Source organism: Pantherophis guttatus, chromosome 5, assembly GCF_059756535.1.
Source record: "Pantherophis guttatus breed Tessera chromosome 5, ASM5975653v1, whole genome shotgun sequence".
Taxonomy (NCBI): Eukaryota; Metazoa; Chordata; class Lepidosauria; order Squamata; family Colubridae; genus Pantherophis; species Pantherophis guttatus.
Genome location: NC_142067.1, coordinates 115921504 through 115939247, shown reverse-complemented (window position 1 = coordinate 115939247; position 17744 = coordinate 115921504). Strand labels below are relative to the sequence as shown.

Here is a 17744-nt window from a genome sequence, read left to right as displayed (position 1 = left end):
TGAAATTTTATATAACTCTGGTCAAATTCCTATTTTGCGAGAATGAGATACCTTTCTAAAAGGTAACTCAGGATCTACTAAACTGTATAACAATATAACACCTTTGTTACTGGCAATCTTTGGATCAGATTTCATAAAAAATCAATTAAGGGATTCTAGAACCTACTTCTATTAAGAATGCTGTACTGTATTTCAGTCTGCACTGTAACTCTTGAAATATTGAAGATCACATGTGGTCTTTCTTCTTTTGCCTAAAAGAAAACAGAAATACAGTCTCTTGTAATGAAACACTCAATGTATTCTATGAAATACATCACTTTTTGTAATTAGAGTTATTAATTATGAGCCAATTTTTCTTAAAAGCATAGGCAGAGGCAAGATTCTTAAATTTCTGATCAAATCCATGCTCAGACCTGTTCTTGTTTACCTTCAGCAAGGTCACTATTATGCAGCACTTTGAAATTCTCATCTTTGAATATACAAAATACTATTCTAGGACAAAATTTGATGGCTTGGAATCTGGGTAAAATAATTTAAGGAAATTAATGGAAGTATGTTCTATTCCTTCCAGTTTAATTACTTGTGATTTTTTTTAAAAAAGTGTTATGGGTAAGTCAGGAAATATTCCTGGACTACAGGAAAGAGGATATAGGAAATTGTAGCACAAAAGCTTCTTTGCTTTTTTTAAAAAAACTAATTTGTATAATCTGTTTTAGGATCCAATCCAATATTAAATGCTATCATCTTCCTGCTCCTGTATTTTACTGTATATAATTTGGCACCTTCTGGAAAGATGAGAAAGGGACAGGAAGCAGCAGGTAAAAAAACAGATCGAATAAGACAAAGTTTCAAGTCGCTTATCAGGGTCATTATAAAATACAAATCAAAGGATCAGACCAAAGGAGAGTAACTTCCTGCTTAAACAGTTTAACAAATACAACGTTTAACAGAATTAGGATAAATTACATTTACTTGGTCTAAAGAGCTTCAAATTATACATAGTTTTGATAGGAAACTATTTGGATTCTTTGAAGTATCTTAAGTGGTTAATAACTTTTAAAAAATACATACCAGTTTTGCAACTCATTTTGTTACATATCTTTAAGCTCAAGTCTTCTTTGCAGGAGAAAGTTCTCTTCAATTCCCCGGGCGTGAGGAAGATTTGCTTCAATGGATGAACTCCATCTGACGTTAGATTGCCAGTTTAGCAGTTTAAAGTGTGTTTCAAGAGATTTTAGCGCACTGTATATATGTAAACTGAGCATATGGCTTCAATGCCTTGTTTTCTGTATTGTTTTATTCATTATGAAGTGAAAAAAATGACAGTGATTCAGCTCTTTTCTTGACGATTGGGGGGGTGGGATTGCCACTTGGAATGGTCTCTTGGAATTTTTTTTTTAATCTTTTAAATTTTTTTTCCCGCCATTATCATGGGCCGTGGGTATAATTTCATTATTATTGCTTTTTTCTTTTTTTTTCCCAAGACCATTCCATTTCTTTATTTTTTTAACATCTTAAGGTGATAAAGAGATATATGCAAAGCAGTCATACACTGTATCGTTAAAACTCATACGTAAAATACGTTCACAAATCCAACAAAAGGCTAGTACATAGTAAAGCCTAAGCATACTACTATGCAATATTATGAATACATAACTTTAGAGACTTCAGCTTAGTACTGTTATCTATTATTTCCGAAAACATTCACAAAGATCTTAAATGCAAATTGTCATTCCATACTTGGAATAAACAAACAAACAAAGAATATTCTATGTTATAACAACGTTTGGTCATTTTGATGCGTGACCAATTATTTTTAAATTACAAAGAATCCAAAGAATTCTGTAATGTTTCCATAGAATAAAAACATTGCATATGTTCCTAATATGATGTCTGTAGCAATCATTTACCGAAATGTAAATGCAACCTGAACATCAATCACTCAAAATACAGGATCAATCAGCTGCTTGTTTCTTATCTGAAATCCATCTCTCTTTCCATCCAATTGTCTTGTAGTACAAATATTCAAAAGTTCTTTAGGAAATGTTAATGCAATGTAGCTAAAGTTCTAGCGCTGTCTCTGATCAGTTGAATCATCTTCTCCATGAACGAGATTCATTGTCATCATCATCTTCATCATCATCTTGAAGCAAGGAGTCATCTACCAAGGATTCTTCCTGAAACTAAAAGAAATATTTAATAAGACTGCTGGAAGAAATACATCCATTAGAATCTGAGATTATGCAAATCTGCACCTTGAAAAGATAGGCAAATATAGTTTTTTTTTTTTAAAAAAGATCATCATTAGTGCAGGCAGTCTTGGACTTACAACAGTTCATTAAGTGACTGTTCGAAGTTACAAAAAGTCACTTATGACCATTGCTCACACTTACAACCGTTGCAGCAACCCCATGATCATGCATTCAAAATTCAGGTGCTTGGGAACTGACTCATATCTATCATGATTGCAGTGTCCTAGGGTCTTCTAACAAGCAAAGTCAATGGGGAAGCCAGATTCAATTAACAAGTTGGTAACCATGTTACAAACTTAACAGGCACAGTGATTCACTTAACAACTGTGGAAAGAAAGGTCGTAAAATGGGGCAAAACTCATTTTAACAAGAGCCTCAGTGAGCGACACAAAATTCCGGGTCAATTGTGGTTGTAAGTCAAGGACTATCTGTATTTATTTCATTCAAAATAAAGATATCAAACTGAAAAAGGATCTTTGAAAACCAAAGAATATTTGGTTTGGGAGGTGCAACTATTTCTGTCAAGCTGTTACGCTGGTGTAAGTGGAATAATGAAATGTGAAGAACGTTTCTAGCACTGAATTTACCCAAATTATTTAGGTTTTCATAGTCAAATAGTTGCTATCTAAAGTATGACTCAAAAAGGGCAAAAATACGCACAAACCTATGTGAAGCTTCAAGACTGTGTTCTACCTGCTGCCTTACCTGTAGTTTCAGTTAGTAAATCCCAGGCCTTTACTTGTATATAAATCATGACATGGGGTTTTAAATGACAAGCAAAACAACCTAGCATTTGAAGACCAATACTATTCCAGACAAATGGTTGTCCGGAATCTCCTCTTAAAAACCTCCAGTGATAGAACATCATGACTTCTGGAGGTAAGCCATTCCAGTGGTTAATTGTTCTCACTGTTAGAAAATTTCTGTTTAGCTTTTTGATTTCTCCTTGATAAGTTCCCATCTACTTCTTGTCCTGCCTTCAGGTGCTTTGTAGAATAGGTTGACCCCCTCTTCTCTGTTTTGGAAGAATGTTATGTCACCCCTAGTCTTTCTGTTCGTTAGACTAGACAGTTCCTGCTCCCTTTCTAGTCTCATCATCTTTTTTTGTATCATGGTGACAAAAATTGGACACAGTGTTCCAAGTGTGGTATATGGAAACGTGAATGAGAAATGTGGGGAAACAATTCTCCACCTTTATATACTCACAGCCATATTGGTGCACACCTTTGGAAGTCACATTAACTAATAATCTCTCTATACATTTGAGATACAATGATTGATCTATGGAAATAAATTCACACTCTATGGAAAAGATAAGGCAGAAAGAGAGCCTGAAAACTGGACCTTGTATGGCGTATTAATGTACCAAAATTTCCTTGATCACAAAAAAAAATAAAATTTAGAAAAATATTTAAATGAATACATGTAGATTTTTTGCAATTCATATGAAATATTAGTTTGGAAATAGTCACTTTTAAAGAAAAAATTACAAAAGTAATTTCCCAGAGATGAAATATACATCTGTTAGGAGGTGCTTACACAAAGGCCAGAGATTAAGACTATAAATATTAAAATAAATGACCTGACAATGGAACAGCAACTCTGATAAAATTTATGGTGAAGTCAGTGGAATTCTGTACTCATAATTTACACTACAACTGATATTACTAGAATCTGATTGTTACATATATTTTAATATTCATATGTAACTTTATTAGCAGTAATGGTGAATTTTTATCTTTGTAAAAACCTGCAATAAAACCATGCTAAATGCTTGAAGAAACTTTGATTGGAAAATCTATTATGTATATGCATTTACTGAAGAGAAAAATTTTTACTCTCACACTTGTTAACTAAACTGTAATTTAAGGAACCAATATATACAGGATAAGAATATGTAGGACAGAGGTTTGATTATTAATTTGAAGTTGTAACTTCAATAAATGCTACACACACACAATGTACAATTCTAGTAGTAAGATACTACAATTTTAAAAAATGTGTTAAAACGTTATACAAAGACAAACATTATGAATTTCAGAGCTTTCAATTTACTACTGTTATCAATCATTTCTGAAAAGATGTGTCTGGAGTTACAACGGCCACCAAGACTGCTGGGATTGCCGTCACTAAGTGATATGATCACGTGACATCACACTTTATGCCAACATCACTTTGTGATGGAGGCCCCAGTCCAAATTGTGGTCTTAAGTCGAGGACTACCTGTGAATGCCATGTTTATGTGTTTCCTAATATCCATTTGTTATCAAGATAGCATTTTCTTTAAGGGATACTGCTTTCTTAAATGTAAAAAGGGTGAGCGCCTCTCTTAAATTAATCAGTAGCATGCCTTCTTCAAACATTTATGATCAAGAAAAGATGTAGCCGGTCCCAGTACAAACAAAGAGATAAAAGTTCACACTCCTTCATCTCCTTGTACACTTACTTCCTCTTCATCTGGCTCAGTCTCTTCTGTTTCCACGGCTAACATATTTGTTACTGGCTTGTTCCATGCTAACTTCAGGTCTTGCCCTTTAAATCGAGATCCGTGGATAGCGGCCTAGAGGCAAAAAATATTTTTAGGGGAAAAAAATACACACACACACACATATTGCCTGCTATAATCAACTGCCGAATTCACTGCACAAAGGGAAGGACACGAAGAACCAAGGACCAGATGAACAGCTCACAAATATCCCTATGTGCCTAAAGGACTACATTTAGCATGCTACGTGGCAAGACATTTTAAACAAAGTGAAATATGAAGAGCCTTTATGTTATCTCACCAGGTGATGTTGTTCCAAGGAAAAATAGTAAAAAAGCCAGAGTGCAAAATGCAATTCTTTGGCATACTTGTACTAGCTTTATGATTTCTATATCTAGCTTTTAATAGAGATAAAATAAGCCCCCATCTCTGATAACAGAAATTCATTAAATGCAAGATAGGCTTAATGCTCTAATTATTTCAGAATTTATAATCAAGGATATGAAAGTACTTTCCATCTTTATAACCCTCCCTTATATTGCAATGCTATATATAAATAAATATATTTTAAAAAAAACTTCAAATTAAAGTTCTCAAACTTGCATCACACTGCATTAGACAGCCAACTGTTACTGAATCATTTCCTTATTTGTTCTTTTCTCCAAAATACTGATATTTATTAATATCAATAAGACTGCAATCCAAAACATGGCATCTTGATAACACAATGGGTTGATAAATAAATAAAAAATAAACTTCATGAATCTAATTTATCTTGCAGTAAAACATTCTATTTTCGGCAAAAGTCTGGCAATTGAATTGTTAAAAAAAAATAAACCTATGGGATATTCATACCTTCAAGTATCAGATACATTAAGTGCTTGCTTTGGAAATAGTACCTCCAAATTAAAGTAACATGAACTAGCATAAATCAGTGTTAGCATCATTCTGAAATAATAACTGCCATGGTCAAAAAAAAGATTTATGGTATAATCTGGAAGTACAGCATAATGTGAAATGTGGAAACAATTACATGTCCAATGACATCTGAACATGAATTGTGTGATATTAAAGTCCCTAGGCATAAATTTTAAATCTGTACATATAAATTTATGATAAATTTTAAAAGATACCACAAACCTATTAAAATGCAACTCGGGAGACTTTTTTGTACATGGTCTTGTCACAACATCACAAAGTGGGATTTTAAAGACTGAGTATATATGACATTTGAGCTTTTAAAAAACATGGTAATCTCTGAAAAAAATTACAGCAACATAAAAATGTAACATATCACGACTAGGGAATCATCCCAAACTCAAATGTATGTGACCATAAAATTTAACCTTTTTTTCATTCAAGGCAGTAAGATATTCGCTACCGTTCCTTCGAAGAAATCTCATGAAGCTGAAGCTAATTGAGAAATGAATTTCTACAGTCTGTTTTTCCATAGAATCAAATCTAAAATCATCAGGTTGGAAGGAACTTTGAAAGTCTTCTAGTCCAACCTCCCAAGATAGGAATCCTCATACCTTCTCAGACAAACGGTGGCCCAATCTTTTCTTGAAAACTTCCAGTGATGGAACATCTACAACTCCAAGAGACAAGCAGTTCCACTGCTTAATAGTCCTCATTGTCAGAAAATTCTTTATTTCCAGGCTGGATCTCCCTGACAAGCATCTACCCATTGCTTCTCCTCAGGTGCTATGGGGAATAAGTCAACACCCTCTTCTCTGTGGCAACCCTTTTAAGTATTGGAAGACTAACATCAACTATCTTCTCAGTCTTACCTTTGTTAAGCTAAATATACCTAGTTCCTATAGACTCCTTACAATTTTAGTTGCTGTTCTCTGCACACTTTCTAGGGCCTCAGCATCTTCTTTGTATCATAGTAAACAGAAATGGAAACAGTATTCCAAATGTGCAGTATAGCATGGTACTACAACTCCACATAATCTTGCTACTATCCTTCTGTTGATGCAGCCCTAGACTGTGTGGGCAGCTACACCACATTGCTGATTCATTTTTAAGAGACAATCTATCAGTGCAACTAGACCTCTTATAGGCAATACTCTTGCACCAGGTGCTGCCTATCTCATACTTATTCATCTGGTTTTTCATGTCTAGATTTTACTTTTCTCACCAATTTCCAAGTTATATTTTCAAAAAAAATACTGTGCAGTATTCAGTTTATTGACTAGTACAGACTTGAGTTGTATATATTTTATTTATTATCCTTCATTTTTAATTAGGTTACCCTATGCATAGGATTATATCTGTGGCATAATAAACTTGCAAATGTTCAACATTTGAGCAAACTGTGATTTGACACTAGTAAATAAATTATTAAATTCATATGATCATATGCTGTGCTTTTATAGCTCCAACATTAGGGCACAAATCTTTCCAAGTTGAATTTTCCCCCAAAATATATTTAATTTTTGGAAGATAAGTGATTAAATATATTAAAATCAATAACATTAAAATTAATAACATTTTAATATTTTCTAATTTTAGAATATTCACAAACTGGTGAAGAATGCAACAAAAATATCTGACTAAGTAGCCTTAGAACTGTTAAATTTCATATTGGACATTGATTTATTTCAACTGAAATAAAAGGAAAAATGAAATATATTCTTCACAGATGTCGTTTCCCACTCCCATTGCTCCAGGAAACAACTAAATGGATGCTAGAAATTATATATTCAGAAATATTCATAGCCAACGTTCATTATACCTCTCTTCTGGTATCTCAAATTGTGATTCAAACATCTGAGGTGATTGCCCAGAAATACTATTTTATTAGATCTGTTGTATTTAATTAAATAATTTAAGATAGAATAACATTCAATAGAACAAATACTGCAAGTACAACTGCCCGAAGACTTTACATAATTTTATTTATCCCTCCCTCCCACCAGTGCTTAATATGAAATATCATGATAACTGATACACAGCAGATAAATTTGCAGAACTGTCGTGAAAAGTTTTAGTAACTGTCCTAAAAGTGAAAAGGATAGGAGTTAATCAGATTTTGAAAGATTGTAATGGTCCAAAGACAGGACATAAGAAAACATTTCACTTTCAAATATAAATATATTTGAAGAAAAAAAAAAGGGCAGGGATACACTTACTGCTTCTGCTTCTGCTCTTGTTTTGAATGTAATCACCGCATGGAGAGAAGAATCGTCTATCTGGCAATCTTCAATTTCACCATATTGCTTTTAAGAGGAAAAAAAATCTCATCTAGGCAACATATTTATTCTCTGCTAACTTTAAGCTAAGAGCATTTAGATACAATTTGCACTGAGAATGATTCCAAATCTAAAATAACTGTAGAACTGTGCTTTTTTAAAAAAAATATTAAAAATGGTCTGAAAGGAAATTGAATATAAGAGAAGTTTAAGCACGTTTAAAAAAGAAAAACTTGCAAGGTAACGTTATCTGATGTTCATTATCTCCCTATTTGGGTAATGAAATTTCTGAAAGCAAGCAACCAGAGCAATCAGAGAGCACCAAGTTCAAACCCTAAAGATAGATAGATAGATAGATAGATAGATAGATAGATAGATAGATAGATAGATAGATAGATAGATATGCACACTTTTTCATCAGAATGATCAAATAAGCAGGATGCAAAGTCTACTTCTGGGATTTATGATGTCATGATGTATGTATCAAAGGCACAGATTGTATATCATGGAGTATCAACCCAACCCAATCCAATTCTTTATTACAAATTAGTAACCCAGATGGAGTTTTTCGTGCAGCTGTTGATAAAAATAGGATCGTCAACATGATCATCAACATCTGATGACGGATATGGCACAAGAGAGAAGAACCCAGATATGCTTCCTTATTTTCATCCTTTCCCTCACTGTTAACAACCATGCAAACCTGCCGTTTCCTATCCTGTCCTGTCCTTTTTCCACACCTGGAGAAAAATATGGCAACAGTCTATGTCGAGTCTAAGAAACATCTGAAGAAGTTCAACAAATTTAACTTGGCCTGAGTATTTCATCAGTCACAGTGAAAATGCCAGAGGTAACAACACACACAAAATCACACACACACACGTACTAAGATTAGCAGAACAATCAGACAGGTAGTCCAAGGTTCTTGGATGAGAAGCGAAAGGTCTTCAAAGGAAAAAACCAAGTCCAGTTGCCTCTTGAAAAAGCACCTTTGGGACAACCATGACCTGGATGACCAAGAATCTCCATAGACAATTAGACAGGAACATACCGCAAAATGAGGAAGGAGATCTTCCCTGTCATTCTCCGTAAAAGCTGAGATTTCAAGGGCTCGAGGACGATGATCCACCACAGCATGAACAGAAAGACTTCTTCCTCGACCCCGGCCTCGAACTCCCCTACCTCTCCCACGAGATGCCCCTCGACCTCGTGTGTGCATTCCTCTCCCGCGGCCAGAGGAAAGAATGCCTCGTTTTGCAGCCTAGTAATAATAAAAAAGTGTTCATAGAGACCCAAATGAGATATATTCTCTATCTGCATTTTCAACTTTAGAATTCTGCATTATGTAATTTATAATGATACGTATAGTATTATCATCTTTGAATTGTAGATGGCTCTTACAGATTGATGACATAAGGCTGGCTCATGAAATTAAAGCAAAGGTGACTCTATTCACTGGGTGGCTTTATGTCACCCGTTATCTCTCAGCTGGACTTTCCCAGAGGTTTCTTGATGTGAGAAAAATTAGGGAAGGGGATGCTAATTATGCCACACTGAAGGAAAAAGAGGGTTCAAATCTAACCACACACTTTGTCATTAATAGTTTAATTCCTTGATGATAACATGTTTTCTTAAAAGAAAGTGAAAGTAAAGCAAATATATTCAAAATATGCGTTCCCAAATATACATTCCATAGACTGAGCCAAGATTCAACTGAATGAACTGCAAAGGTATGTCTCTCTGTGTATGTGCTAATTTTTTAACACTTGTCTGCTGTATAATAGATGGTTTACGGAATTAATGAAACAACAAATTGTGCTGTTATTTGTCACTTAGATTCCCTTCATAAAACAGCAGAAACCACATCAAGCTACATTTAACAAAGAACTGTTTCTGTTAATATATATTTCTAGTAAGAAAAAGGGGCAGTGAATTGTAAAGGCCAGGAAAATAGGTTAGAGACATTTCGATACTTCTAAACACCAATAGCACCATCTATGGGTATACTGTAAAAATGCCTGCTGCTGATAGCGAATTAGGTTAAAGCAAAATTGCTTAAAGGCAAGTGAACAGAAATTATCTAAGTCCAAGACCTCCAATAAAAAACAGTTTTAAGGTGATTTCTGTTTAAAACTATTTTTGCATTATGTAGACAAGAAGTGAAACATCTGTAATGTTAACTAGCAATGGTGAAATATACTACTTACTTCAAGCTGCAGTTCTGTATACTTTCTCCTTAATTCAGTAACTTCTTCTCCAGCCTGCATTTTCTTATATAAGTCCAACTCTGTATCCAATAGTTCTTTCTGCATCTAAAATGTCATGGAAGCAATTTAGTTTGCATTTTCTAACTCACATACAAATACCAGATGAAATAACTAGATTCTACGGGGTGTAACAAGGATGCTAGATAGAAAAAGAAGTCCCCAACAGTGGTTACACACATTAGCAGAACACTAACCATAATTTGCTTTTTAATCAGTGATTAAATAATTAATTAATTAATCAATCAATCAATGAATTACTTTTATTTTCCCAGATTCTGAATGATGGTTTTATGCTGAAAATTAACTCCAGACAAATTATTTGCTTGCTTAGCAGTATTACTTCAGACTGCTAAGCAAGCAAATAATTTGTCTGGAGTTAATTTTCAGCATAAAACCATCATTCAGAATCTGGAAAAATAAAAGTAGCAATAGTATGATGCAGAAATATTCAATAATCTACCAAGTTACAAAGCACTTGACCAGTATGGGAAAACTAGTGGGTTAAACCCCTGTTCAAAAATTTGCATTGAAAGAAGAGGGGATATTTTTTCCATTGTTCAACAATGAATTTGTAAATACAAATGCACAAATATAAATACAATCATGGATGTTGAAAACAAAACTAATTAACTAACAAAATGATATAAGAGAGATCTGAAGAGAACAAAATGGGAACCAGTTTGGTCTAGTGGTTAAGGTGCCAGGATAGAAAACAAGAGACCGTGAGTTCAAGTCCCGTCTTAACTGAAAGCCAGCTGGGTGATTTTGGGCACTTTCTCTCAGCCCAACCCGCCTCACAGAGTTGTTATTGTTGTGAGGAAAACAGAAGAATGGAGGTATGCTGGGTATGTTCGCCACCTTGAGTATTTGTAAAAAATAATAAAGGCTGGATACAAATAAATAAATTAAAAATAAATTTTTAAAAATCTGTATACCTGTGTCCTTGTTTTCATGCTTTTTACCGGAGTGCTTGTTGAGGAAACTCCTTTTAATTCATCCTTTAACTTGGTGATACTGTTGGTTAAAGTCTCCAGAGTTTTCATGATTTCAGCTTTGTCTTCTAACTTCATATTTTTATTTTTCTCCAGTTTTGAAATCAGCATCTAGTGAAATTACCGTGTTAGTTACAGAAATTCTTTACTTTCCCCACACATAAAACATATAAAAATATTCATTCTAATACCAATGGGCTCTATGTTTTTCACACTGAAATCCTGGATCCAATTACATGTTTCAATTTTTTTTTAAATCATACCGATCAACAATAAAAAAAGAGAGAAAATGTCCATTTACTACCAAGATCTATTTTATTGGCTTTTTTCTCAAAAAATAAATAAATAAATAAATCTGTTTGAAAAATTCATTCACAAGAAACAAAATAAAGCTAAAATTCTTCCAAACTCATAAAGCTTTGCTAATGTCTTACTCGTATTGAAAATATATATGGTATCTTACTGAATATGAATATAGGTGAGCAACTGCCTCATCAATGACTGTTCACAGCTATGAGAAATGAAAAAATAACTTTGCAACTTATGCCCACATTTACAATCCTTGTGGCATCTTTCTCTCATGTATTTGTCAATACTATCAGTACACGTTCTCCTGTGTCTGACATATATTTCTTTCTTACCCCCTCACAGGCAGGAGAGGTTGCCTAAATAAGCTAGCCCTGAGCTGCTTTTCTCTGCAGCAGAGTATGTGTCCCTAAAAAGTGCTAAGTGCAAGTTAACAAACTCAGTTCCAGGACTTTAATTAGCTATTAGAATCATCCAGCTGTGCTGCTGCCTGACACTGACAAGACTCTAATCAATTTTATACTGAAGGCTTTTTTTGCCTTCTAGGCAGTTGGTGGTTTGTAGTTGCCAACTTGCTAGGCAAAGAGCTGGCCCTAATGTATTACTTTAGATCTGTGTTTCCCATTGTATGCCTGATTACTTTCTCGTAATCTCTTCCTCTCCAATAAATGTTAACGATAAACATCAATTTTTCTTGCTAATAATCGCAGCGTTGGGGTAAGCATTCCAAAGGGCAGGAGAGTGAGGGAAAAGGGCTATAAGATTTGCCCTTTTACCCTTCCTTGTGAGTCAAATTCCAGAAACTTTCCAGACTGTTTGGGCTCACCCAGTTGTTTGGGCCTGTATCCTTCTGACACTGTAAAGCAAAGGAAAGCTGAAGTAAAAGAGTAAGCACAATTGCAGTCATACAATTTTTCACTTAGTAACCGCTTTCCTTGATGACTGAGTTGCCATCCCAATTGCAGTTGCTAAAGGGGACTGGTTCTCTCTCTTTGTTCTTTGATTTTTCCATTTAACTGCTTTTACAATGCAATTTTTAATGAAATAAATCTACTATTTTATCTTAAAGCTTCATGTTTGACTGTTATCATTCTATTACCTTTTGTGTTTCAATATGTTTTTCCAGGATCTCTTGTTTTTTCTTCCTCACATCTTGCTGAAGTCTTAATGCCTCCTAAAAATATAAAAAAATTCCAATAAGCATCTCAATACTTTATAAAAACTAAAATGCCTCCAACTATGTATGCGTGCCAATATAGGTACACACACACACATATAGTTAAAATTTTAATTCATTAGATAACTTTTTTTTATTTAAAAGAATCATATATGGAAAAAGACCTAAACCATCCTATTATATTTTCACTAATTAATACACATAATTATATATAATTATATAATTATATATAGTTATATAATTAACAATCACCATATCTGAAGAAGGTATTTGTGCTAGACATTCTCTTCTTGTCAATGTATAGAATATTTGTTCAACTTATACGTAGAAACACACAAATTTAAAGGCATTACTGGAGGAAACCAGGTTATCAATTAATTGAACAAAATCAACTATATTCAAGAGTCTATAATTTAACTTGAAATTTAAAGAACTCTTAAAAATCTGGCATAAGAAATGTCCATAATTCAAACATGATGGGTTTGCCATCATAGTAGTATCATTGTGGAATTGTGGAAAAATTGCCCACAATGTCCGTTCTCTGGTTCCCTAGAAGAGTTGCACAAAGCCACACCAGAGGCAATCTCCTGGATAGTTGAATTGGACATACAGTTATGAGGCCATTGCTATACTTCTATGGAAGTTTTGTATGCAATTACATGGACTGTGTACAGTATATTTTTACTTTTCTTCTGTCGTGTTCTCATCATGCACTAAATAATAAAACCGGAAACTCCAGGTGCCTTTTGAAAAAGCACCTTTGGAGTAATTGTGGAATTATAAGAGTATTTAATATCTTCTTATATCTCAGATATATATCTTATCTCTCAATTTTTTATTGTATTTCCCATTGTTTGGGATCTAGAAAATATATAAATATTATAGTTCAATTGTATCTCATTGGGTAGCTAAAATTAATCTTTAAATATAGCAAAACTAATGTCATTTCTAATATATTGGATTTTTCAAGATAGTCCATGAGGAAAAACAAACAAACAGCAAACAACACCAGGATTTTTACTCTATGTGATAACTGAAACCATTGTTTGTAAATTATTTGTAATCATGATTGCATGCTGTGATTGGGAGACTGCACAAATGCACATACATATATACAGTTTCACATAAATATATTTCAAGTAAGAATATATATAAATTAAAATTCATAGGAAGAAATAATTCTTTGAGTGCTCCCAATTACCTAATCATAGTTAGAAGATCAAAACAATATGCTTCAACAAGAAAAATGTCCTTTACCCACAATCACATTAAATGTACCTGTTTTTTCTTCTGTGCTTCACTGGAATCTAACAGGGCAGTATTAACAACAGGCAAAGTTTTCTGAGCTGCCTTCAAAGCAGCTGGATTATATACTGTTTTTGTCAAGCCGGTAGAAGTTGACAGCACCTGTAGTAGAAAAATATTTCATTAGCACATTATGAAATAAAAACTCTCAAATCAAACTCATGTTACCTAGACTCATCAAAGTGTTTTCTTAGCAATAAGATACAAAATATTGCTTTTATCTTCTTCTATATTTGAGATCGTTCTATCGTACAGTCCAGGAGTTTCCTAGAAGTCTTCCATCTTAATACAGACAAGATCTGCCCTCTTATAAGGAACAGCCATGGTCTCAACATACATTGAGAGGTCAAAGATTTATTAATAAAATAATAAATGTTTATAATTACTATTTTGAATTCAAAAACAGTAAGACTGGGAGTTAAAGGCAGTTTAACTGAAAGCTAAAGGATAATTCTAAAACTTGCAAAATCAGCAGTTACAAAGTGCTGTTGAGTCAAGATATGATTTTCATATATTCAGAAAACCTCTGGTTTCCTCAGCGTACAAAAAAAAATGGAAATTTTAAAAAGGGGGTTGTCTTATTTATTTATTAATCAAATATACAAAGCTGGATATCTCACTAATTTTTCTTACAGCTCCTTCCATATTATAATATATTATAATATATGGAAGGAACTGTAAGAAAGAGCTAATGAATTTTATACATTAAAAGAGTATATTGATATTAGAAATTGTGGCTTGTTAAGGGAGTTAAATAAGTTTTCAAAATAATCTCTAACAATTTCAAGAAAGGTCTTAAGTGCCTGCTTTGATTAGTCTTTGGTTTATTTTTCTTATGCTAATTCTCTCTTACCTGCTTCTTTTTTCCCAAAAGCCTATGGACATTTTATCCAACTTAATTATCCTGGATCACTATATGCGTATTGGACTCATCAAGACAAAAGAATGTAAACTCACAAATAAAAGGCAGCAAGCTTTTAATTTGTAGTTTATAACTATATACCCACACTATTCAGTATCTACCTCCTCTATTATCCAATGTGCAAATTCCACTAGGTAAAATAAAACTGTACTGAGTAGGAGTATCATCCCAATACTGAAAGTCACATAACCACAGATGCCAAGCAAAGAGACGGAACCATTAAAGCAAAATATAACATAGCCTAGCAGGCATCATCTGGGTGCTTTGGGCTAGAACTCCCATAATCTCTTCCTACCAGCGATGCTGACAGAGGTTTATTAAAATGTTAATCCAAAAGGGGTGCTCTTGCAAAGAGTTTTAGGATTGTGACAGCACATCTACAGCAATTTCCTGCTGCTGGCATTACTACACCAAAGTCATTTTTGAATGTCAAGCAATTTCATTTGTTCTACGCTAACAGATACTGCACCAAATTCAACCTGGTTTTGTTAACCACCATCTCAGCATGCAAATCCATGCCGAAACAGCAACAATTTAGGTTTCACTGACAATGCCTATGTGAAAACAAGTATGGTTAGTAGCATTGCTCCTTCCGTCGGAACTTGAAGACTTGGCTTTTCAAACAAATAGGCTGAGACTGATTCCGGGCTTTATTATTTACTACTAATTAATTATTTGGATTAAATTATGATTTTATTGTACTTGTTTCTTAACTTGTGTTCGCCGCCCTGAGTCCTTCGGGAGAATGGCGGCATATAAATACATGTAATAAATAAATAAATAAATAAATAAATAAATAAATAAATAAATAAATAAATAAATAAATAAATAAATAAATAAATAAATAAATAAATAAATTTCAACCACTTTCGTATCAGAGCTGTCATGGTTTTAAAGAAGCTGACAACTATTTTGCATTTATCACACGTGAGCATCTGCTTTGAAGCTGACTCAGGTTAATCAGGAGACAGTTTTCTGAGCATTATAGTTTTCTTACCTTTTCTGTAGTTGGAATAGATGGTTTAGGCACAAACCCGAGTCTATCCTTTACAGACAGTTTGGTTACATTCTAGGTGAAGAGAAAAAGGATCTGTTTAATGTTTGCAATACGTGTTTTTAAATACATTTCATCTCACTTTTAAGGTAGTTATCTAAAATCCAATCAATTCCATCAAGATAAATAGAAGATTATAGAAGGGTTTTGCAAAATGCCCATTCCCTTCAACTACAGAATGTTGGGCCATACTTCAAAACATACGGTATACAACTTTCTGCTGGATCAAATACCAACTTGGAAAAAAAATTAAGCTGCACGCTGATTTAAAAACTAGTGAGCATACAATGCAATAAATAATGAGACAGGGCCTATTTAGATAGACCATTTCCATTTGCTGTGTAGAAAACAGAAGAGCAAAAAGCAGTGATTCATTAAAACTCACAATGGCTGCTCAAAGCAAAGTTTTGGAAGTCTATCATCTACGAGAGTTTTAGCAATACGGAGAGTCCTCAACTTATGGTATACCATACCCCCGACTGAAATGTTTTATATGTTGGGTATATAAACAATACCCAACTTTCTAGATTGGCCTTCCGCCACCACAAATTCATGTAACATTTGTTTTACTAATGAAGTTGCTTTAATTAATTTTTCAATGAGCTTGTGAGCCATTACATCCTTTTTCTTTTTCCAACAGGGAATTTCCAGAGAGAGGGGGGGGAGGGAGGGAGGGAGAGAGAGAGAGAGAGAGGGAACCTTACTTGAATATTAGAACACTTTAATTCTCCAGAGGTAATGGAATTAATCCCTTTAAACATTTTTGGCTATTAATTAGAAAGCACTGTAATGAATCTGTAAGGCAGACATCAATTCAAATGTGCCATTTTACTAAACATGCGAATTAAACATAAAAATCACTTCAATCCTTTTTTAAAATGTTCCTTTTACCATTTATACTGAACAGGTGCTTCTGACAGAGAAGGAACTATATAGTTTGGTTCTGGAGACTAAGAAAGTTCAGAAAAATTAAGAGTCACGTTCACCTGAATGGTTTCTGCACTGGCATTCTGTGCTTCAGCAGGTTCAATGTTACTGGCAGGCACCGGACCTAATCGCTCCTTGACTGATTGCTTCACAACTGGTAAAATGGGCTGCTGGACTAAAGGCTGTATTACCTTAAAAAGAAATGAAATCTTCATAATAGTTCATAAATATTTCAACTCGGAGTATGACTGGCTTCTAGACATTTTACCATTATTCCTTTTTTCATGATGCCCTCTAATCTGAATGCTATTTTGGCATAATTATATTTTTGGTAAGTTTCATAAGGCCATAGACCTGAAACTACTCAGATTATTTAAATCTAAAAACAACACTTTAAGAATAACTGTTCTTTAATCTTTCCTGTTTATGTTAACAATTTCTGTATGATTGTATTAATATCCTCAGATTATCTTTCCAATAAATAATTATATGGTTCTATATAATACTTGAGAAAGGGATCAGGGGATGAGTGTTACAGGCTATCAAAAAAAAAACATACTCAAAGTTTAAAAATAATATTTTTAGAACCATGCATGCTTATATTATGTGTTCCACAGAAGTGGCTGAACCTCATGAAACATCTTTGTAACATTCATTAAATAAAGCAATCCTATCATTTTTCAGGCTTATATATAAGACTGGGAGAAGGGATTCTTTAATGAATAGAAGAGACATATTTGGCATAAGATTGGGGGAACTCTGAATTTTGCACAATATTATTTTTTTAAAATGAAACTAGGAAGGGCAAAGAATATCTTATAAGAAGAACAATCAGGTACTAAACTGCTGTATCAGCTCTA

At 33.7% G+C, this 17744-nt stretch overlaps 1 protein-coding gene across 2 annotated transcripts in view; it reads right to left on the bottom strand.

Moving 5' to 3' along the window:
* Positions 1-1458: 1458 nt before the first annotated feature.
* The window catches only part of RBM26 (RNA binding motif protein 26), a 41641-nt gene continuing 25355 nt past the window's right edge, over positions 1459-17744 (bottom strand). For both annotated transcript variants that reach the window (XM_034417096.3, XM_060686547.2), the window contains exons 13-22: positions 16944-17075; positions 15901-15972; positions 13955-14083; positions 12599-12673; positions 11137-11304; positions 10142-10246; positions 8986-9195; positions 7875-7961; positions 4699-4812; positions 1459-2183 (exon numbers count right to left, since the gene is read on the bottom strand). In XM_034417096.3, the coding sequence (XP_034272987.2) occupies positions 2094-2183; positions 4699-4812; positions 7875-7961; positions 8986-9195; positions 10142-10246; positions 11137-11304; positions 12599-12673; positions 13955-14083; positions 15901-15972; positions 16944-17075 (1182 nt within the window). In that variant the 3' untranslated portion in view covers positions 1459-2093. The remainder of the gene's footprint in view (positions 2184-4698; positions 4813-7874; positions 7962-8985; positions 9196-10141; positions 10247-11136; positions 11305-12598; positions 12674-13954; positions 14084-15900; positions 15973-16943; positions 17076-17744) is intronic.